This window comes from Myotis nattereri (genome assembly GCF_964212035.1).
Source record: "Myotis nattereri genome assembly, chromosome: 2".
NCBI lineage: Eukaryota > Metazoa > Chordata > Mammalia > Chiroptera > Vespertilionidae > Myotis > Myotis nattereri.
The window spans coordinates 200421983-200446292 of record NC_138076.1 but is presented as its reverse complement, the minus strand read 5'-3'; the positions used below and the strand labels follow the sequence as shown (position 1 = coordinate 200446292).

General features: G+C 39.8%; 1 protein-coding gene across 1 annotated transcript in view; it reads right to left on the bottom strand.

The window, feature by feature from the left end:
- Positions 1-24310, bottom strand: part of ANO4 (anoctamin 4) — a 249092-nt gene that overhangs the window by 119059 nt on the left and 105723 nt on the right. The window contains exons 4-6 of the mRNA XM_081083106.1: positions 22313-22402; positions 8775-8911; positions 5620-5778 (exon numbers count right to left, since the gene is read on the bottom strand). Of these exons, the coding sequence (XP_080939232.1) occupies positions 5620-5778; positions 8775-8911; positions 22313-22402 (386 nt within the window). The remainder of the gene's footprint in view (positions 1-5619; positions 5779-8774; positions 8912-22312; positions 22403-24310) is intronic.

The window sequence follows — 24310 nt, the reverse complement described above, 5'->3', positions numbered from 1 at the left end:
AGCCCAAAGAAAGGGCTGGCCTGAGCCAGGAGCATGGTCATATATCCCTAGCAGTGGAGGGAAGGCTGCATTTGTGGGCACAGATGCAGGCCGGTGGGTCCATGCCATGGGAGGAACTTGTCATTCTCTTCTTATTGAGTCAAGGACATTGCTCCAAAATTATTTTTTCTCTCTTCTACTTCAAATTTGTTCTTCTCAAATAAATGATTTCTACTAGCATGAAAGCATACAGTTATTTCTCTCATCGTAAATAGAAAGAACTCTTTCTTGACCCAACTTCATACTCCAGTTTTTACTCATTTCTCTCTTTTCCTTTAGAGTGAACCTCCTTGGAAGAAATATCTATATCTTCTGTCTCCAAATTTTCTCCTTCTATTCTTTCCTGAACATACTTTAACCATCCTTTTACTTCCACCTCTGCCCCCGAATTTCTCTTGCCCAGCTCCCCAAAACCCTCCACGTTGCTAAATTCAGTGGCTAACTTTCCAGTCTTGATCTTACCCCACCAGCAGCACCTGACACAACCAATCACGCCCTCCCTCCTGAAACACTTTCCTCCAGGCACCGTAGCCTCTTCGTTTCCTTCCAGCTCCTTTCTGCTGGCTCCTCTGTCCTCCAAATTCATAACACTGCTGCATCCCACAGCTCAATGTTTGGATCTCTTGCTCCATTTGTAGCTGCTCCTTGGGTGATCTCATCCAAATGTGTATTTCCAGCCCAGATCTTTCCCTGTCTTCCAGACTCTTCTATCCTACTCAGCATCTCCACCACTGGGCCACCTCAAACTTAACATGTCCACAAGGCGACCCACTCTTCTCTGCATCCCTGCGAATGGCAACTTTTTTCATTTAACTCTTTAAACGAATAGCATATGACACATGAATATCCTATGCCTCTTCTCCCTGGCATAACTCGTTCAATCTGTCTGCAATTCCCAGAAGTTCTACTTTCTTTTCTTTTTCTCATTAAACTCTGTTTTAATGGGTCTCAAAATTCTATGACAGAGTTTTGGCCAAGTTTGTTTCCATTATAAACTACTGATTTTAAAAACCAATAATTTAAAAACTGCCACACACACACACACACACACACACACACACACACACCACACACCAAATGGTCCACAAAACATTCTGCTTTCCTTCTGAAGGTTTTACTGCATTGTCATCATTAACCAGTCTTTTACCATTAAATTGAAATCGCCAATTGAGACAAATAATTCGGAGACTGTTCTTCCATCACTGATTAAGACAGGTGGCAGGGATGGGGATAATATGTATTTAGCCTTCTGAGCTTTCTGGCCAGACTGGGTGGCTGTCAGCTCCAGCTGCCTTCTTGTCCACTGCTTGGATGACACCCACAGCAACTGTCTGTCTCATGTTACGAACAGAAAAAAATGGCCCAGAGGCGGATAGTCAGGGAGGCTCCCAACACACATGGGCTTGCCAGGAACCATTATTGACAAATCTGGCAGCATCACCAGATTTCAAAAACTTAGGGCCATCTTCCAGCTTTTTCCCAGAATGATTACCCATCTTCTCCTTCAGCTCAGCAAATTTGCAAGCAATATGAGCCGTGTGACAGGTGCATAGCCAGCACTGATCTGGCCTGGATGGTTCAGGATAATCAAGCTGTACCTTCTACTCTTCTTAATATCTCCTCTGCTGTGCACATAACCAAGTTACCATAATTTCTTTCCTGGATTCTTACCAAAAATACCCTAACTGATATTTCTGCTTCTGCCCTTGCCCCCTCCACTCTTCCCCCCGTTTAATATCACCAGGCAACCAGAGTAACCCTAATAAAATAAAAACCAGATCTTGTCATGCCTCTGCCTGAAACTGTCTAAGGATTGTCCATATCACTCAGAAAAGCTAAAGTTTCCCCAGTGACCAGTAAGGCTTCCGTTATCTGTATGGCATAATTTCTTACAATTCTCCACCTTGTTCAGTCAACTCCTGTCATACTAGCTCCTCACTGTTCCATGAACACCCCAGGCATGCTCATGCCTCAGGGCCTTTGCACCTGCTGTTCTCTTTCCCTGGAAGAGAGGCTCACCTTTGCCAACTTTTATAAAAAGTGAACACCCCTTTCAACACTTCCTGCTTTACTTTCTTCTCCTTGGAAATTATTGATATTTTAAATATATTTACTTATTTATTTTGTACATTAAGTCCCAACAGGGCAGGGGTTTTTATCAGTTTTATTCATTGCTGAGTTCTTTGGTGCTTAAAATAGTGCCTGGCATAGAATGAGCGTGCAATAAATATTTGTCGAATGAATTAACTACCATCAAGATGGTATGATTTATCTAATTATAGTTATTTTGTAATGACTGTAATAATATGGGTTTTCTCCCACATTCTGCGTGATTCTAAAGAGGAAAAATCTGCTCCATTCATATAACTGCTGTGCACACATTCTAAAAAACTCAAAAGTCATCCATGACTTGACTACTTATATAAAGGAAAAGATACATTGTATTAATGATAATGATTTCAAAAATTAAAAATGGAACATACCTAAAACACAAAATGTGAATGAATTAACATATATGTGTGTACCTTTAGGAAGGGAAATCTCTTTAAATAAGATATCACCAAGAAGCAAATCACTTGAAAATGATACTTTGAGAATTTTGCTGTTCTTCTGCTTTTTCCTGGTTAATACGAGTTACAGACTATCAAAGACCCGGGGTGCCAAAACAAGAATGTACCCGCTGACCAACCAGGCTGGGGCAAAGGTTTTAAGAAAGATGAAAGGCGACTATGTCCTTGCTTTTATCATGAAATAAAGATTCTCTTGGCTGTGCTTCTTGACACTTAATGTTAAAAGAGATAAGGTTTATCTTATTGTCACACTGTTCAACTACAGAGTCTGTCTTTGCCCACCTGCATAACATGTTTTCCATCATTTTTGGACATCAGGATACACAGCTCATGAAGAAGACACTGGTAATTCATAAAATGTACTTAGTGTCAATCATTTCAGATATACTAGTTTAGGGATTCCTGGGTTTTCTTTTTTTCTTTTCCACTTGAATCAAATTCTTTGTTTTAGGTATAAAAGCTTGAAGTAACTTCCGGAAGCTGAAATAGGCATTAAAATGGTCTCTCCCTCTCAGCTGTTTATATAACACTTGACTTAAATAAGAGTGCTTCTGATGGTTTCTAACTCTAATGATGCCATGTAGGTACAGATTTATTGTTCAACCAAGGGGCATTGTTGTAATTATTTGTGGCAGGGAAAAATTAATTTATCTATAATTTCCTGCTGCTTCATAACCTGCAAAGGCTCCTCATCTTTTCATTTGTTTGTTTGTTAATCCTCACTTGAGGGTATTTTTTCATTCATTTTTAGAAAGAGTGGAAGGGAGGGGGAGAGACACACAGAGAGAAACATCAATGTGAGAGAAGCACATCAGTTGGTTACCTCCCACACACACCCCGACCAGAAACAGGGATCTAGCCAGCAACTGAGGTCTGTGCCCTTGACTGGAATCAAATCTGGGATCCTTTGGTCCACGGGCCCATGCTCTAACAACTGCACCAAACTGGCTAGGGCAAAGCTCCTCTTCTTGCTGAGCTGGCTAAGGCATTGAGGATGCACAGCAGAACCCAGAGGCAGGGTTATAGCCAATTGTGCCACTTAAGCAAAGGGTGGCAGAAAAAGACAGGGACCGGGCGGTGGAAAAGGCTACTGAGGAAGAAGGTTTCTTTCTAGCTGTCGGTAGTGGATAGAAGACTGAGGGATAAAGGAGAAAGAAGCTGCAGCTCAGTATACAACCTCTGGAGCGAAGGGGAGGAAGAGAGGCTTAGAATGTTTTTATGAAGTTTTGCCATACGGTGACATCACCCCTTTTCCCAATTACTGTGTTTTTTTCCTAGTTACATTAAAATAAATACCAAGCTATTAAAATTTTTAAGACTTAAAACCAAACAAAATTATCCTATATACAACCATAATCATGAAAGCAGTCCAGCATCACACCATGGTCAGGACAACTACAGTATATAAAACAGGATGAATAATCCTTCCCAGCTGCCTGCTTGGCATTCAAATGATAGATGGATGCTGTAGTCTAGATATTTCAGGAGACATGCCAGAGATTTGTCATCTCTTTAGTAATGTGCATTATTTTAAAACGTAGTAGGCTTTTTGAGTTTTAACTAATAAGTCATGAAATGACATTGTAAAGATCTACAAAGAAGAAATCCCAGGAATGGAGAAAATAGCCATAAAACTTAAAATATAAATCATTAATTAAATGAAGCTAACTGATGGGAATCAAAGTTTTGAAAGGGTCCGAATGGATCAGAAAAAGGACTGACATTATGTAGGATCATGTAGCAATTCAGAGCTCTTATTTATTTATATAAAAATCCAGAAATTTAGCAGTAAGATTAAAAGATGAAAGGATACATTTTAGGCTAAAATAAATTAATGCACTATTAATGTTAAGAAAAGAGACTAGACAGTTGCCTCACTAAGAACTTAAAGAACAAGATTCATCAAAGACATGTTCAATGGGGATAGAACCACACAAAATGGAAACAACAGCATATTTCATTCTGTCTGAGGTACTTCCAACTGAGTCTTTTGGGCAATCTGGCTCCTTTCCTAAGAAGGAGTCCCTAAGACCACACTCATCTTGCCATTTTTCTAATTCTCTTTCTGGAGACATTCTAGAAAAACACTGCTTGTTTTTTAAATCCTCAAGAGTTGAGACCAGTCTAACAGATGTGGAAAAGTCCCTTTTATCTGAAGGGTCCCAAGAGAAGCATGCAACCTGCACCATACAAGGAAAAACCTGCATGTTGATTTCAAAGATCTCTCTCTTCAGTCTTGAGGAGAATAATCAGAAACAAAACATTTTAATTGCCAAGATGTGCTTCTGATTGACGAGGAAAAGCTCCATAATTTTTGCACCATATTTCAGGAAGAGTTACATAATCCACCTCCCAGGACCAAGTTCTACACATGCACACAGTATTTCTGGGTACAGAACAGTCTCATTGTGGCTGGGCCTCTTGTACCTTTCTCACGAAATTACTCCTTAAAACTCCCCATGTAGAGTGGAAGGAGAGAAGAGGGAGAGAGAATCCTGGGAGGTAACTCTTGAGTCCAGGAACATGATAAAAACAGCCATAATGTTTCTCAAAACTGGAACCATTTTGTAAGTTCCAGCTGTTTGGGGCCAAGTCGGCCAGTCTCTTCTGGTGAGTGAGGATGCCCAAGCTCATTTTGTTTCAAATGTAAAAACAGCCTCCCGTGAGGGGTGACTGTATTTTATGCAAAGTTGGCCTTAATCCATGAGACCAGAACATCCCATTCACATAGAGGAAGCAGATAAAGGAAGTCAGGTAAATTATAACACTTTGAAACGATCGATTTCATGGGAATAGAGTATTTTGATTTTCACGAAATCATTTGGCATTAAAATGCTCTCAAGGCAAACTGTGTTGTGTAAGTCTAATTGCTGGAACATTCCCCAAACACTGGATTGGCAAACTCCGACCAAATAAAACACTCAGTTAACATAATGACTAATTTTTTAAATTGCCTCTTGATATGAATAATGGAATATTTATATTTTTCTTATCCAAGCCAACTAGTTACCTCTTTCTCCATTTGTAATCCTTCCGCTCTAATATTTCTTTCAAACACTTCTCTCTTTTCCGTCTGGGGGTTAGATTTTCTGTACACAAGAATGTAGTCAATTCGACACTTTCCATCTCTGAAGTAAAGGCCATTTGATTTGGTTTTTTCCCGTACTGTCTGCATACAAAGAGAAAGGACCAGCTTAAGACACTCATAAAACAGAGCCTTGGGTGAATAATGTTAAAGAACAATTAAAACAAAATGCATTATTCTTGTGTTTTATAAAAATTACATTTTTTATTACCAAAACATGTAAACAAAAGAAACAAAATAAAAATTGGAAAAAAGCACTATGTCAATTGGGAAAAACTTTGGACACCTAACAATACCGCACGTTGGCAAGGATCTATAGCAACTGAGAATTCCCATAGTCTATAAGTGAGAGTGAAAATGGATATACTTACTCCAGAAAACACTGGCATTCTCTTGTAAAATTAAACATTTGCATAACATGCAACCCTAGCGACATCTTTGATAAAGCAAGGAGGAGACATGTATATGAATATTCATAGCAGCATTGTTTATGAGAGTAGAAAATAAAAAACTAGAATTGGTGCTAATGTCCATGAAAAAGTAAATAGGTAAATAAATTGTAGACCATATAGTGGAGTATTTATACAGCCCTGAACATAAATGAACTGTAGTTGCATCCAGTAATAAGCATAAATCTTAAAAACAACAGTGACAGAAAAAAAGTCACCGAAGACTTCATACTGCATGATGCCACTTTTTATAAAGCACTAAGTAAAATAAATCTTTAAAAAGAAGTTGGTAAGGCTACAGGTGTATGTGGTAAAACTATTTTAGAGAAAGAGAATAAAAAACAAACAAACATTCAGGAAGATAATACCTTTAGTAGGGTCAAAGGATGGAATTGTAGTTGCTTTGATAGCTTGAGTAATATTCTAGTTCAATGTTTCTTGAATTTTTTTGCCCAAATTCAGGAAAACATTTTACTTTCTGATATTTGTAAACACACACAAAACATCTGAGACCAAAGTTTTACAAAGTAATACCTATTTTTTCTACTTGCATGCACACTAATATTAATTTTCCATTCCATCAGGAAACAACTGGAGTTAGTCACTTACAATTAGGTTGCCCCATAATTTGAAAAATACCATTCCAATTTATAAGTTGGGTGGTGTTTCATGGTGTTCATTTTATTATGTTTCATAACTTAAAACCCAGAAATAGCAGGTGTCATTTTTGTCCAGGCGCCATGGGTGTGTTTCAATCATGAACAACATTGAAAGAGACCATCAGGTATGGTGGCCCAGGCTGGGGCCAGGATTCTCAGGCTGATGTTCAGAAACATGTCTGTAAACTAGCAAGTGGAAATGGGGGAGCTACCTTTTCTCTGGGCCACAGTATACATGTTTCCAAATGACAGGATGAGGAAGGCAAACATGCCCGACTGCCAAGGCCATAGCAAATCCATATTCTTGCACACAAGTGCCACGCATGCAACCTCATCTAAAAGGAGCATGCCAGCCAGGAAGGAAGGTAAGCGTCCATTACCATAGACATTTACACTTGATGACCAATTCTGAATATTTTTTTTTATTTTTGCCTGAAAAGGTACTCAGAAGTGTAGACAAGTAAACAATTTCTTCATTATTTTCCAAGCAAGGGCACTATCCTATAGAGTTAGCACAAAAACAGGGCTTCAGCAAGGGATCAGGGGGAGGGTTAGCAAAGCCCTAACCTTCCCAAGGTTGCTTCCTCATCTAAATTGAGATGAGTTGCTTTTTGAGGTTCCTTTTAAGATCCCTCCATTAGTCCATACCATGACATTCAAAGTATCTGTGTGAAGAACATGACAAAATGAGTTTTTTCTTTAAAAGTAAAATATATGGCCCTAGCTGGTTTGGCTCAGTGGATAGAGTGCTGGCCTGTGGATTGAAGGGTCCTGGGTTCTATTCCAATCAAGGGCACATGCCTGGACTGTGGGCTCAATCCCCAACAGGGGGCGTGCAGGAGCCGATCAACAATTCTCTCTCATCACTGATGTTTCTCTCTCTCTCCTTCTCACTTCTTCTCTGAAATCAATAAAAATATATTTTAAGAAAGAAAAGTATTTTCTAAAAAACAAACAAACAAGTAAAATACATGGATAGTAATAGCATGTGGGTGCTTGCAGAGAAAAGCCTGGGAAACCTGGTGGAAGGAAACATTTTTCTCTGTCATCCTTTCCATGGCTAACTGGCTCTGGAATAACAAAAATATTAGGAATATGCCGTAAATAAATGACCCATTCTGAGTTCCTATTACCTGTACCCAGTGCATATATAAAGGAGATATTAAATCCACAGAGACCCAACCTGAACAACAGTGAATGCTTCTAACAAAATACTTCTTTTTTCCAAAATGACATATGAACAGATAGGTCTATTTGCAATTACAATGAGTTTCAGATTACAGAGGCAAATGGAAACTCAGAAAGGCTTGAGGCAACAGCTTCTAACTCAATCTATTGAGGGTGCTGCATTTTGTGTCACTGTTCTAGGTGCTGGGGAGGTTACACAAGGAAAGCCATCCTCGTAAAGCTAACATTTTACTAGTTAGTGACACCCAGAATGTACATTTTCTAAAAATAACAGGTGGTTTTAAGAATCTTCCTTTGGCCCTAGATGGTTTGGCTCAGAGGACTGGGTGTCGACCTAAGGACAAGGGTCCTGAGTTCAACTCTGGTCAAGAGCACATGCCCAGGTTGGGGGCTCGATCTCCAGTGGGGGGCATGCAGGAGACAGCCCGATCAATGATTCTCTCTCATTGATGTTTCTATCTTTCCCTCTTTCTCTCTCTCCCTTCCTCTCTGAAATTAATAAAAAGATATTTTTAAGAAATCTTCCTTTGTATAAACAAAACATCTTTAGGTATAAGATGGGAATTGCCTGATTCAGGGACAGTTTGTTTGGAGCCTAGGTAGATAAAGAAGTGCTGAAATATACCAGACCCATGGGAGGTAGCAAAGAATATAAGACCTGCTCCTTGTTTATCAGGAACATACAGTTCAATGAGGTGATTACGTTAAACACTCCCTTGGAATATGCTTTACAGGTGCTCGCCTGGGTCAAGAATTGTCTTTTGAAGAAATCACACACTCTTACCTCTCCCCCTGCTTCCAGTCTGCTAGCATCGTCTGAAGTACTGGTCAGATTTCCAGGGTGAAGGAGAGAATCGTCATCTTTGCAAGGACTGTTGACAGCTTCTAACTCATCAAAAAGAATATTGACATCCTTGGCCACTAGAACCAAAGTAAATATATTACAAGTGGGGTTGAGGCTCTTAAAAAGCAATATTCAAAGAGAAGACATCTCCGTTTGACTTCATATTTTTTCATTGTTTCAATAATACCTTGAACAACAGGTATTTATTTCCTAGGATAAAAGGATGTCAGATGTAAAACAAGTTTGTCTAAACAGTGTCTTCATTAGACGAGATCAAGGACCATGTGAAGCAAAGTAAACTATCTGCAATAATATAAATATAACTTGCCTTCCAGAGCACAGGAGTTGTGTTGAGCTTTCCTTCACTTAGTTGTTTAGCATAAGGCACTGTTATTTAAGACTTCTAAAAACTCATTCTCTGTGCTGGAAATGACCTATACCTTTTCTTCCTCCTTTGTTACTTAAGGCCTAAGAGAAAAGCCAGTGCAGTAATAAAACATGCAGTTAGATTTTCTGCCTTTCTTCTCTAATCATGGATTGAAATCATGAAGGGAGCCATTCAGAAGCTCTCCCCAAAGACTGGTGATGCTAACATGTGGACACATGAAGCACTGTGCATCAGAGTTCCGAATATAGAACACGGTGTGCAAACGCATAGAGCCCGGCAGCATACTGCAGTGGAAGGTCAGCACTAGTGCATGAGAAAGTGCAGGGCCAGGTAACGGTGCCTTCTTCACCAATTGGTGGGATTATGGACCAATACTGAAGTTCACGTTTTCCTTTGATGCTTTAAAAACAGTGAAGGATTTTGAACCTGTCAGAAGCCACTGCACAGAATAATTTGTAGGGTATTGGGTTCTATATACCCAAGTATACAAAGGACTCTTCATTCTTTCATCCAAAAAATCTTTAGAGATGGGCACACTGTGTCAGGTACAGAGCTGTGTGACAGCCATACCTTGGTGAAGAGAACTGATATGTCTTCTTGCAAACAAGTAATCAAAGAAATTTAGAATGGGATAAAGAAAAGAACAGAGTTTAGAGAGAACAGAGATGCATTTAGATAGGGCCGTGGTCTACAAACTGTGGCTCGTGAGAGACATGTGGCTCTTTGGCCCCTTGAGTGTGGCTCTTCCACAAAATACCACGTGTGGGCACACACGTACAGTGCGATTGAAACTTCGTGGCCCATGCGCAGAAGTCGGTATTTTGTGGAAGAGCCACACTCAAGGGGCCAAAGAGCCGCATGTGGCTCACGAACTGCAGTTTGCTGACCACTGAGATAGGGTAACCAGAAAGCTGTATCCACATGTGTAAATTTAGGCAATTTTTTAACTTCAAGTTTTTCATCTGTAAAATAAAGCAAGTATGGAAATAAAATTAAAGTTTACTGCTTACTGTGATAGGCTGAACCATGGCCCCATAATTCCTGGAGTGTGAGAATATATTACCTTTTACAGCAAAAGGGACCTTGTGGACATGATTGAGTCAAGGGTTGTAAAATGGGGAGATTACCCAGGATTATATGGTGGGCCAAAGTAAATAAAAGGGAGGTGGGAGGGTCAGAATCTGAGGGAGAGCGAGACAGGAAGATGCTACACTGCAGGCTTTGACAAAAGAGGATAGGGCCCTGAGCCAAGGAATGAAGGTAGCCTCCGAAGGTAGAAAATGCAAAAAAGTAAATTCTCCCCTAGAACCTCCAAAGGGAACATGGTCCTGCTGACACCCTGATGACTTCTGGCCTCCAGAACTGTAAGTTATCATGGTCTTTTCATACAACCAAGATCTAAGGACACCTATTCTGTGCCAGGTACTCAAGGACAGGTACTCACACTTTTTGAGGAAGCACCCTATGTTCAGTGTTATGGGAGGTATCAAGATCAAAGACAACTTCCATGACCACCCTATGTAAAGAAATCCCCCTCACCCAATTATTCTCCATCTCCTCTCATTGCTCATTTCCTTCACCGCACTCATCACAATCTGTAATTATACTGCTAATTCATTTATTTACTTTCATACTAGATATTTATACTATTAGGATATGAGTTCCATAAGGGCAGGGACCCTGTCGGTTTTGGCTGGTGTACAGAGGTCCTGGAGTGGAGTAAGCCCTCAACACTCTTTGTTGAAAGACCGAATGATGACCTCAGAGTGGTCACCGTCTAATGATATCTGAGATCTGCCTTTTCTATGGTTCTAGGACCTTGCATATACGTTTCTCCTAACGCGACTCTTATTCACAAGCCAGGAGCTCCTCAGTTTCAAGTCGATGCTGATTAAATTTTCAAGTACATAGTGATTAAATTTCAAGTAGATATTGGTTGGATTTGAACAACAGGATAAAACAGAATTTTAACAAAGTCAGAAGCCCTGCTTACTATTCCAAACTCTACTACTTAGCCGGGTGAATTTGTACTCCTGCTTTCTCACTGGTGAGACAGGTATAGAAAACTTCTCTGTCAGGGTGGCTAAGAGGGTTACATGAGATAATGTAACATTAGCAACATTAGCGGGTGGCTGACACTTAGCAGATCCACAAAAAAATGTTGGTTTGTCAAATGTAAACCCTGGACCTTATATTAGCCTTATCAATACAAGAAGGCAGAAGAGAGATTATATATAGTCAGTAATATTATGATAAGTATGAACAGTGACAGGTGTACTAGACTTAATGAGGTGATCACATTTTAAGGTATATAAATGATGAGTCACTATACTGTATACATTAATCTATTATAATACTGTCTATCAACTATAATTTTTTTAAAGTCTAAAAATTATGGAATGGTTGTTGAGAGGGTAGACTGGGATGAGATAAAGGATAAAGGTGGGAGCTAAAGAGGACACTGAGATCCACCTCTAGGTGATTGGTTGCCTCAGACTGAGGAGAATTGTTGAATCCATTCATCCATTCATGAGAACTGCCCTGTGCTTTGGTCAAGGATAGACAATTACCAGGTCATCTTCTGCCCGTATCATAACTCCTCGTGCTGGCACAATCCGTTCAATAAAGCCCTCTCCAGCTGGGTTCTCAAATGGACCAAACTGTCACCCTGGAGACATCTGGCATTGCCTAGACACGCTTTTCATCATTTGGGGCAGTGCTAGTAGTATCCAGTGGGTAGAAGCCTGGGATGCTGCTGAAATTGAACCAACTTCCAACGTGAATCTTTATAGTGATTGAGTTTGGTGTATAGTGCAGTAAAAAAATAGTGCTCCTAGTTAAGTATTTGTCAGCATCCTTTTGTCTCTAACTCGTTTCTGTTTTTACAGCCACACAATCTTGGCATGTATTAAGAAAAAAAAATCCCTATTCAAGTAGTTTTTTCCACCTATCAGCATTGAGTAAATGCCATAAATCCATCAAAATGGTCTAAATGTTCCATCTGTTCTCCTGTTTTGCCAGTTATATAGTAATGAAATACATTTGTAAATTTTATGCAACAAACGGCAAGCGTATCATTTTGAAATTGTGTATGTAAAAGTTATATTTTTACACGTAGACTCTTGTTATTGTGTTTTAATACATTGTATTGGTTTTTGTTTTGTTTTTTTTAACTGTGTGGTTTAAAAACGTCTCATTTAAATGAAATAGTGAGCTACAAGAATCTGAATGTTATGTTCATTTCTGAAAATGTAAGAACAAATAAGGTAGTTACCATGTGGTCATCTTTTACAAACCCATAAACATTTTGATTAGCAAAAAAAAAAAAAAGAGGTATCAAGGTCATCCAAATAAGGTCACTTGTTAATGATGTCATCACCCTCCTTATATTCAAATAAAAATAGGTTTGCTATTTCTACTCTATGCTTCACAGAGTAGCCCCCACAACAAAGAGTTACCCAGCACAAAATGTCAACAGTGCTAAGGTTGAGAAGTTCTGCCCGGTATTAAAGCCCCAACTATTTGATTGTAGAAGGACCAGATAACCTGGAAAAAGGAAAGGAGCCTTATTGCTGCCCATCAGAAACACCTGTCAAAGTCATCCTGGAGCTGATGCCACCTGAGCGCTCAAGAGAAGTTGATATGTCAAGGCAATCTGATTGTTAGAGAATAAGTGGTACTAAGGCACCATTATTACCTGCCAGGCTCTCAAGTGCTTCAGCAGAGATTAGAAATGCTGAAGTCAGACAATGCCTAGCTGACCACATGCTCAGAACGAAGACTGTAGAATACAGACATTCCACAGATCAAAGAGACTCATGTCCTTCATCAGCATTTCACCATTGTTGCTCATCTATCAGCTTTAACTACATGACAAATTTTAGAAACAAAATATAATATCCTGTGATGCAAACTTACATTATTTTCTTTTAAGAGAAAACATCCCCCAAGTTCCAAAGTTAATCAATTTTGTAAAATCTATTTATTCGAAGAGTATTTATGGCCAGACACCGTGCTGGGTTAGGAACTGGGCTCAAGTGCTGGCCACGACAGGTATGGCCCCTGTCATCCCAGAACTCACTGTCCGGCCAAGATGGGAGCACGGTCTCTCAATCCACAGGCACCAATGTCACAAACATACGCCTCATCCAAATAAGGTCACTTGTTAATGATGCCATCACCTTCCTTATATTCAAATAAAAATAGGTTTGATAAATACATCCCTAGAACAGCTCTACTATTAGGTCCATGAATAAGAAAGGGAGCCAAATGTTCTGAGGAGTCGAGTAAGAATGACCAAAAGGAGCCCAGCTGGTTGGAGCATTGTCCCGTACACCAAGCAGGTTATGGGTTGGATTCCTAGTCAGGGCACATACCTAGGTTGCGAGTTCAATCCCTGGTCTAGGCCTTTATGGGAGGCAACCAATCAATGTTTTTGTCACATCGATGTTTCTTTTTCTCTCTCATTCATTCATTCATTCATTCATTCATTCATTCATATTCTCTCTCTCTCTCTCTCTCTCTCTCTCTCTCTCTCTCTCTCAAAAATCAATAGAAATATTTAATCCTACCAAGGATTAAAAAAATAGAAAGAAAAAGACTGACCAGAAGGAGAGAGAGTGTGAATGCAAATGCAAACATTTCATGCAGCCCAAATAATGGACCCGCATTGCATTCGGACTCAGAAAGGGCTGTGTGAACAGAACTGGGCAGCTAAGATGGGTCAGGGTAGCTGGATACCATGCATCAGGGAAAGCAATAATTCTGCTTTGCAAAAAGCACTCAGCTAAAAAGACCTGGAAACAAAACAGCAGGGACATGCATATGCATATAACAGCTAAGCAAGGGTCAAGACACTCAGTTTCCCCGGGAAGACCAAAAATCAGCCACAGAGTCTGAGTAATTCACCCAATTCAGGATAGCAAAGAGATTTCAGAGGGCTGGCTCACTGTACAGGGGAGGGCGAAAGTAGGTTTATAGTTGTTCATATGGAAAATACATAAATTAATAAGCAAGAATGCAAGAATAAACTCTGTGTTTCATGTGCTCACAACTGTAAACCTACTTTTGCCCCACCCTGCACTATCCTAGAGAAATCAGAGAACCAGTGTTATAAAAGCTATGGGGTGGGGGGCGGGGGGGAACCAAAACAGTAAATACAAAAAAACCAAACAGTTGGATTCACTGCTCTTGTCTTTAATTCTCTATTTTCCACACGCAGCAGAATAACCCCACCTTGTATTACAGGACAGGGTGCTTTGATCTCAGTATTTTCTGATGCAGAGAAAATAAAGTGAAATTGCAGGTCACTGAAGACATGAGAGGGCTGAGCAGCATAACCTAAGTCTCTCTTTGTCCAAGTGCCAGTTCATTATACTATTTTTGTCCTGAGTTCCACATTATTCCACCTGATACTCAGGATTCTGAAGGTATTGCACAGTGACCTCAAAGCCTCGTTAGAAAGTGCCAAAAAAGGGGGACACCTTCAGGAATAATTTAGAATGCAAAAAAAACGTGTTTATATCTCAATCTGAACCCTTGCCTGGCTGTTTTATAGCAGGTTCATCTTTATGTCTAGGGTCCCTTTTAGGTGAAAGCTCAAGGTAGCTCCAGAATTGCTGGCAAATAGGAGGCACACAATGTCCATTTTAAAATAAATAAAAGCTAGTTGTCACAGTATATAAAATGTTATCTTTTCCTTCCTAATGAGCTTTGCCAGATTATTTAAAAGAATCTGTTTCTCTTTTAGGCTCAGAGATTTAATTTAAAGGAAGTGAGAATAGACAACAATTTATTGAAAGCTGACTGTGTGTTGTGAGAATCATCAGTGCTGTTTTCTCCAAGCTATTTCTAACCGGCTTCTTTCTTTTTATTGGAAAGCATTCTATTATTCTTAAATAATAGGCTTTCAAGAACAGGAAGTCACTTAACCACCAAACAATCACGTTGTCACACTTCTCAATAAAGCTAGACTTTACATTGTTAGCCCGACAGATCTGACACATTTTAAACTTGAACAAACAGATCAAATGAAATGTTTTTAAAAATTCAGGGAAACACACAGACTCAGCACAGCATTGAGCACCTTAGGCTGGGATTTTAAACACTAAACACCACTTAGCATTTATATGACCCTTGCAAGCCTAGGGCTCTCTAGAGCAGCGGTTCTCAACCTGTGGGTTGCGACCCCTTTGGCGGTCGAACGACCCTTTCATAGGGGTCGCCTAAGACCATCCTGCATATCAGATATTTACATTACAATTCATAACAGTAGCAACATTACAGTTATGAAGTAGCAACGAAAATAATTTTATGGTTGGGTCACAACATGAGGAACTGTATTTAAAGGGCCAGAAGGTTGAGAACCACTGCTCTAGATGTTCACTACTCTTTCAATGAATCTGAGAGTGTCCCTAAGGCAAAGACTGCCTGGTTTACTACTAATAGTAATTTTTAAAAAGGGACTAGTCCAGAAAACTCAAAATAAATAAATGAAATAATTAGAAAGGACACAAATCCTTTCTTAGCTGGCTTTATTTTTTTATAATAGGCCAGTGGTTTTCAGTGTGTTCCCTGGAACCCCAGAATCCTTTTGGGAGCTTGAAGAAACCATGGAGGGTGTAAAGAGGAAACTGAGTGGGCAAAGCCCTATATCCTCTACCCACCAACCCCACCTCACCCCACCCCACCCACCCACCTCACCTCACCCCAAACAGCCCAGTTATCTGTTTTATATATTGAGATGATCTGTGAAAATATACTTGGGAGGAAAAAAACTGATTCTCCTGCTATGAAAAGTTTGCAAACTTCCATTAGTGTGTTATGGCAACATTTAAGTGGTTATATTAATATATCCCAAAGAAACACTGGGGTAAGAAAACTGGGATCCTCACTGATACAAATCTGAGCAGGCACTCTTTTCCTGCCATAGAAAATTTATTTTAAATATTTTGAAATTCAAAAAAAATGTGTGGTCATTAAGAAAGTAATTATATTGGCATTTCCTGGCTCCCTAATGATGCTGTGTATAAAACAGAGTGCTGATTATGGCACGGGGTTCCCACCGTACACTCTGCTAATGGGGCCAAGACCATTGACTCGGTCCTGGGACAGCATCCTATATAATAAAGAGGTAATATGCAAATTAACCATAACACCCTCGCACAAGATGGCCGGCAGGGGAGGGCAGTTGGGGGCAATCGGGCCGGCAGAAGAGCAGTTAGGCGTCCATCAGGCTGGCAGGGGAGCGGTTAGGGAGTGATCAGGCTGGCAGGCAGAAACATTTAGGGGTAATCAGGCAGGCAGGCAGGCAGGCGAGTGTTTGAGAGCCAGCAGTCCCGGATTGTGAGAGGGATGTCTGACTGCCTGTTTAGGCCCGATCCCCTGAGGGGTCCTAGATTGGAGAGGGTGCAGGCTGGGCTGAAGGACACCCCCCCCCAGTGCACAAATTTCGTGCACCTGGCCTCTAGTGTTTCTTATGAAAAGCTTCTCCAACTGCTACTTCATTTTAAAGAAGAGACAGACACCTTCATTAGTTCTGTAACAGGGCAGACAATGAAGCACCTATTACAACCCTGGGAGTGATATTTAGAGAACTGTGTGCCCGACTCCAGCTTTGCTCAGTAACCTTGGTTACCTTTTCACGACTTGAAAAGAGGTCAGTGATGTTCTGCATTAAAGATCCTCAAAGTCTACTGAACAGAATTTTCCCTTCTCTGAAAGGAGCATGAGCTTTGGATTCAGACAAGCCTGGGTTCAAATGCTAGTCCCCCCTGTTAGTAGCTATCAGATTCGGTTATTTAACTTAAACTTTAACTTCTTTATCTTTTAAGTGGAGATCATACAATTTACCATGCAGAACTTTTGAGAGGAATCAAGACAAGGAGGCAGCCCACACTTGCCCAGAGCATGCCAGGCACTACACTAAGGGCTTTGCCTGGATAATTATCTCTCTTACAAATGTGGAAATTAAGCAAAGAGAATCTAACACCAAATAAAATAATGTAGGTAAGAAGGTCAACCACAACCATAATTGCCAGACAAGATAACTACTTCAATATATGTCAGCCCTTCCCTCTTCCCCATCTTCTCCTTTGAAACAGCATGACTGTGTGGATTCAAAATAAAATTGGAAATCAGAGCTCAAGAAATTAGATTCAAAATGACTCACTGGATGTCTCTGAGAAATGACTCAGTCTCCTCAGCCATAGAAATACAAAGAGCCAACAATGGAGGAGCAATTATATGATTACTAGAGGCACAGTGCACCAAATTTGTGCACTCGCAGGGGTCCCTCAGCACAGCCTATGCCCTCTTGCAGTCCAGGAGACCTTGAGGGATGTCCAACTGATGGCTTAGGCCCTTTCCCAGGACATCCTTATCACTGCCATGGAGGTGGGAGAGGCTCCTACCACCAATGCTGCACTCACCAGCTGTGAGCCCGGCTTCTGGCTGAGCGGCACTCCCCCTGTGGGAGCACAATGACCACCAGGGTGCAGCTCTTACGTTGAGCATCTGCCCCCTGGTGGTCAGTGCACGTCATAGTGACCGGTCGTTCTGCCATTCAGTCGATTTGCATATTAGCCTTTTATTATATAGGATGTGGGCAAGTGTGTGAGCACAGAGGGTCAGGCTACAGGATAACAAGTATTGAACAATCCTTCCAACTCCCAGGTCTCATTTCAAACACTCTGCTCTTTGCTCTCTTTCCCTCATTAGAACCTAATGGACTATAACACAATAATGTCTGCTAGGGTATGAATGCCACTCAAGAGTACCCACATGGCCTTGGCCGGGAAGCTCAGTTGATTAGAGTGTTGCCCCCATATGCAAAGGTTGCAAGTTTGATCCTAGGTAAGAGCACATATAAGAATCAACCAATAAGTGCATAAATACGTGGAATAATAAATTGATGTTTCTCTCTCTCTCTCTCTCTCTCTCCTTTCCTCACCCCTCCTCATTCTCCTATCCAAGCATCACCCACCCAAAAGCTCAGGCTTGTAGAAAATAGAAGCCAGGAACTTTAGACAACACAAAACTCTGTAGAACCAAAGGAGTTCAAGGAACCTGGCTGCCATCATGGGATGAGGAGCAAAGGAAGAGAATGAAGAGATGGGGAAAATAACCTCAAGGAACACACACACAAACACACACACACACACATTTACATTATACTGACACATATAAATGCTTTTTTCCTAAAAAGAAACCAAGTTGTTTTCAATTTGAACAATGAAACAAAATGGGATCCGTGACCATTTTAATTTTTCATGAATTAAACTATACACCAAAACGTTCAACACTACTTTAAGATATTATGCCTAGCACAGTGCCTGGCACATAACAGGTGAGATGGATAGGTGGTTGAATGAATAGAGTAACTCTTTTCTTCCTTATAAGCTGTATAGCTGAGATGCAGGAAGTTGAGAAACAACTTATGGATGGCCAGCTTCTCCGACAAATCTTTTTTTGAATAGATGAAGCTATTCTAAGGGCATAAGCACTATAGGAAAAAACACAAATATACTTTACAATGTAGAAGCATAGGGAGGAATTCTTACATTAAGATGTAACAACATAGTAATAACATTTTAGAAATCCAAAGTAGTTAGTTTTTCTTATTCATTTTATTTTCTCTTTTAAATAGCAGAACAAGGGCTGATGTAGGATTAAATATTGCCTCTGTCATATATTACCCATATAGCCTTGGGAAGATATACTCAGTTTCTTCACTTTTAAAATAAAGAAATTAGCCCTGGCCAGTGAGCTCAGTGGTTAGAGGGTCAGCCTACACACCCAAGGGTTGAGGGTTGATTCATGGTCAAAGGCACGTACCTGGGTAGGAGGCTCGATCCCTGGCCTGATTGGGGTTCATGTGGGAGGCAACCAATCAGTGTGTCTCACATGGATGTTTCTCTCTCCCCCTCCTTCCCTCCCTCCCTCCCTTGCACTCTCCCTGAAAAGCAATGGAAAAAATATCCTGGGGGAGGATTAAAACAAGCAAATAAACAAATAAATAAATAAATAAAATGGAGAAATTAGTTTCTGCTTTTACTTATGGTTGTCTTAAAAACACTTCTTGAGTCTGGCCTATCTCAGACTCAAAAATGTTTGAAACTCACACACACACACACACACACACACACACTCACTCTTCTATCTTGATCTTGAAGGCCATACATATATTCCATCCATATATTCCACAAAATTCTAAGAAAACAATGAACACTCTCCATCATCATGCTAAAAATAGAGGAGAGAAGTTTTACTGTTGTTTAAATCCTATAGTATATATTTTTTTACATTTTTATATGTTGGTCTCTCAAAGCTTTTCATAAACAATAATCTAAGGTACAGTCCCTTGAAGAACCAAACTATGCATTTTTATACTTAGAAATTTCAATGAACTGGTTAAATATCTGAAGCACATATGGAATCCAGATAGAAACTGAAGGTGAATAAATAGCCCAAATCTTTCCTACCAGAAATAACCCAGGCTATGTGAGCAACTTCCCAAACCTATTTAGCATAAAACTTAATTCTCAACATGAAAATAATAGATTAGAAAATTCTTAAACCAATAAAAAATTTGATTTGCATTTTAAAGTGAAATAACACTTTCTTTTTCTTATTTTTAAATTTAAATATAAAGTACTTACAAACTTATATTCTTCTATCTGTTCATAACAAATTCACCATTCTAAACTATAAAGTGTCATATACAAATGTCTTTACTAAGATGTGCTAACAAAAATTACTATAAAAATAGTCTCATAAACATTTAGTTAATTTTGATGTAAGTTCATTCAGTCCTAAAAATATTCATCTCCTGACTTGCAGGGAAGCCACTGTATCATTTATTAAAATATTTTCTTATTGATTTTTATACAGGAAGGGATAGAGATACAGAGATAGAAACATCATCCATCTGCTGCCTCCTATACGGCCCCTGCTGGGGATCCAGCCTGAAACCTGAGCATGTGCCCTGATCAGGAATCGAACCAGTGACCTCTAGGTTCATGGGTCAATGCTCAACCACTGAGCCACAACGGCTGGATTAAAATATTTTTAAATCCTTTCAGCACTGTATGCTTTATCATCTTTCACATCAAATAATGTAATTACATAATTTTATAACTTTCCATGAAAAGTTATTTTCTGTCTAATATCTATTAATTTGGTTTTTTACTTTTAAAAAAAAATACATTTAATGTTAAGAACTTATTTAAGTTACAATCAATCTGTATCTACTTGGCCCCTAAAAAAGGCAATTTCCAGTCAAATTAAATCAGTACTTATTATTAATTTGATTTTTATTCTCCTCGGGAAATTTTTCTCTTTTCTTCATGAACCTAATCTGACGGGACTGTCCAGCCAGAACAAATAGCTGGTCCCCTTACATTCTTCATCATAAATATTTCAGCCTCATCTTCTTCTACTTTAGGATCCTTCACCTATGTGTGTTTAAACACCTAAACTGAGCACATTCATGAAGGAATTAACCCTCCATTCTAGTTTGGTCTCCATTATTTATCAGATGACCTTGATACTTTACTTCTCCCACCCTAAGTTGTCCAAAAAGTGGAGATAGTATCTCATAAGGTCAGGAGAGTCGTATAATGACAAAAGGGGATGACTAAAAATGCTTGAAACTGTTTATTAAAAACTCACATACAAATGCAATGTCACAAAACTCATCGTAGCCAAAAAAAAAATTGCATTGATTCTTTATGCAATGCAATGATCTTCACATCCAAATCCTTTAAATGCAACATTGTTATTTAAAGAGGAACATCATTATCTAGAACTAGAGGCCTGGTGGACAAAATTCATGCATGGGGGAGGGGGGGGGGTCCCTCAGCCCAGCTTGCACTCTCTCACAATCCAGGACCCCTCAGGGGATGTCCGACTGCCAGTTTAGGCCCAGGGATTGGGCCTAAACTGGCAGTCAGACATCCCTTTCACAATCCGAGACTGCTGGCTCCTAACCACTCTGCCTGCCTGCCTGATCGCCCCTAATTGCTTGCCTGCCTGCCTGATTGCCCCAAACTGCCTCTGCCTGCCTGATCACCCCTAACTGCCTCTGTCTGCCTGCCTGATTGCCCCTAACCATTTGCCTGCCTGCCTGATAGCCCCTAACTGCCTCTGTCTGCCTGCCTGATTGCCCCTAACCATTTGCCTGCCTGCCTGATAGCCCCTAACTGCCTCTGCCTGCCTGCCTGATTACCCCTAACCATTTGCCTGCCTGCCTGATTGCCCCTAACCATTTGCCTGCCTGCCTGATAGCCCCTAACTGCCTCTGCCTTGGCCCCCACCGCAGCAGCTTCATCCAGAAGGATGTCCAGAATGAGGTCCGGAAGGTCGTTCAGTTTTCTGGTCTAATAGCATATTACACTTTTATTATTATAGATTAGAGCTCCAATAACAAAACAGAAATATTAATGACTTAGTATGTGATACTGCATCATCCATCTTCAGGGTTAAATCTATAATTGGATTAAATGTATTAATTATGGAAAAATTCCTAGTGAAAACCATAAAACACAAATAAAGTAGCCTAAGAAGAGTAAACCTTGATTAATCAAAATTCTTAGAAGAGAGGGGCTCACTTCTGGGTCACAGCCCATCATCAGTGACTCCTGATGCCCGTTTTAGAGAATAAATTCTTGAATTTGACTTACTGCATCAACACTTACTTCCTACTACTTACATCTCAGCAAAGGAATAGTATTCTGGTTTGTTACAGATTTTTCATTTGGTATGATTAATCCAGGAATCTAAAAAATTACAATACCTCGTGATTTATAAAATAGCATAGCATATTCCATATACAGAATTTATAATTCCACTACGGTTTTCCACCAGGCTTCTTCAAAGACCCCAATATTATGTGGTTCACAGTTTTACAAATTAAACCTGCATTTCACTAACCATCTCTTCTGGTCTCAAACTATTTAACCCATATCTCCTTTAAGACGTCATTGCATTTTTTTAAACTCTGGCATTCAAGGTCTCTAGTTTCAGGGACCCCTCCCAAGTATTATAAGAGTTTCCTCTTTTACAATAAATTTAAAATTTGAGCAAAACTTACTTTCTTGAATTGCATTAAGAATCTCTGAAAAGTCCACATCACTCTTTGGGCCGTCGGGGAGTATTTGCATATCCAGCTGGTAGCCTCCTTCTAGAGAAACGAAAGATATTCATGGAGTTTGCACTGGTTATCAGAAAGCCCAGCATCACGTCCCAAGGAGAAGCAATGTCAAACTCTAAAATGAACAGCCAGCTGCTTTGCCAGGAATCTTGGATAAATGATTCTTAAAAAATGAGAAACATTACCAGCCATTTGCTCCTCATGGGATCAAAAAGGTTTAATTGTATTTCCAAGGGAAAAATAAGGCAACTACTTTATTAAAATAGCACATACCTGCTAGTATTTATTGATGACTTCCTGGGTAAAGATTATTTCACAGTAGCCTGCACCCAAGGCTATTTAAAATTAGTTTCAACCTTTACCTGGCTAATAAATGACATTCAACACAAACATTTTATGATACCATTTTCTTTAAAATTATAATAATTCACTTGTAGGGAAAGATTTAATATTCTTGAAACCACAGAATAAAAGGTATCATGATTTTTCCCCTCACTGTTAGGCTTTCCTGATATATCATGTATTTTTAAAATTATATCAGAATATTTTTATTTATTGTCTCATGTAATTAATCCTCTGGTACTAGTTTTGTCTGATGTATTTTTAGTGTATTCTAAAAAAGATGAATTTTGTGCTGGCCCACATACTTACAAAACATTTAGGGAAGTCAAAGAAACCAAGATATCAAAAAGCCACTTTATCATAAATAATAATAAACCCCTGAATGCTTCATAAAGTACCAGTAAGAACAACTCCAGTTTGAGGACTCTGGAAGGTATAAAAGCCAGTGCTAAAATAAATAGACGAACAGAAGGTGGCATGCCTTAGCTTCCAATATTTTTGTAGAAATAATTCTTTCATATGCCCAGGAATTATTCTTAGTCTTGAATAAAATTTCAGTTACACCCCGCCAACCCCCTCCCCCCAAATCAAGAGGAATAAGACACAGTCACTGCCTTATGGGAAACACTCTTTCTAGGAGGGAAATGGACACAAGTAACTTAACATTACAGAAGGTAAGCTTTAGGAGGGCAGGAACTTTTGTCTGTGTGCTATAACCCAGTACTGAGAACTCTGTGTGGGGGCACAGAGTAGGACCTCAACTAATGTCAAGTGAGCCAATAAATGAGGCTCTGCAGTAATTATGAAACAAAGGCAGTAGAGTTACAAGTAAAGCAAAAGGCTCAGATTCTGGAGTCAGGTAGAGCAGCACTCAAATTCTCACGAGGTAACACCAAATCTCAATCAATCTTAGTTTCCTCACCTATAAAACAGGGATGATAGTAACAGTCTCAAAGAGTAGCCAGGAGGACTAACTGAGATAATGCATGAAAAGCCCTTAGCTATACAACATAGTCAGCACTCAGTAAATGGAAGCCATTACTTTACCATCCATAATCATTTATTAGAGCAGCACAGGCCTTTATATAGACACTACATAGCCACTAAGTAATGAGAAAAAAAGCATAAGCCAGTTCTTTGGGGCACCGGCGTGCATTTCAGTGGTTGTCAAGCACTGCAGACACAGCCGTGAACTTGGTAAATGCCTGTGTGCAGCTGGCTCACGGCAGAGTCTGAAGTTACTCATAAGACTTAGCTCAATGGGACAGAACAAAGATGCCTTCCTGCTGGCCCAGATTTAAAAATGGGTTATTTGCTTTCCCTCCCCATGGCCAGCTACTTTGAAAGTTCTGATGCTGTTCAACCTCTACGAAGGCCAGTCACCGTGGTTCTGTCCAATAACCAAAGGCTTCACAATGAGGGGACACACACACACACACACACGAGAATATTCAGTACTGCCTATTGGTCAGGCTCTGTGCTATGTACTGCATTATCTCATTTAGTCTTTATAACCTTGAAAAGGAGGTGTAATAAGAAGCTGTAATTTGCACAAAGTCTCACTGCTACTGAGCTATAAAGATGTAATACCAATCC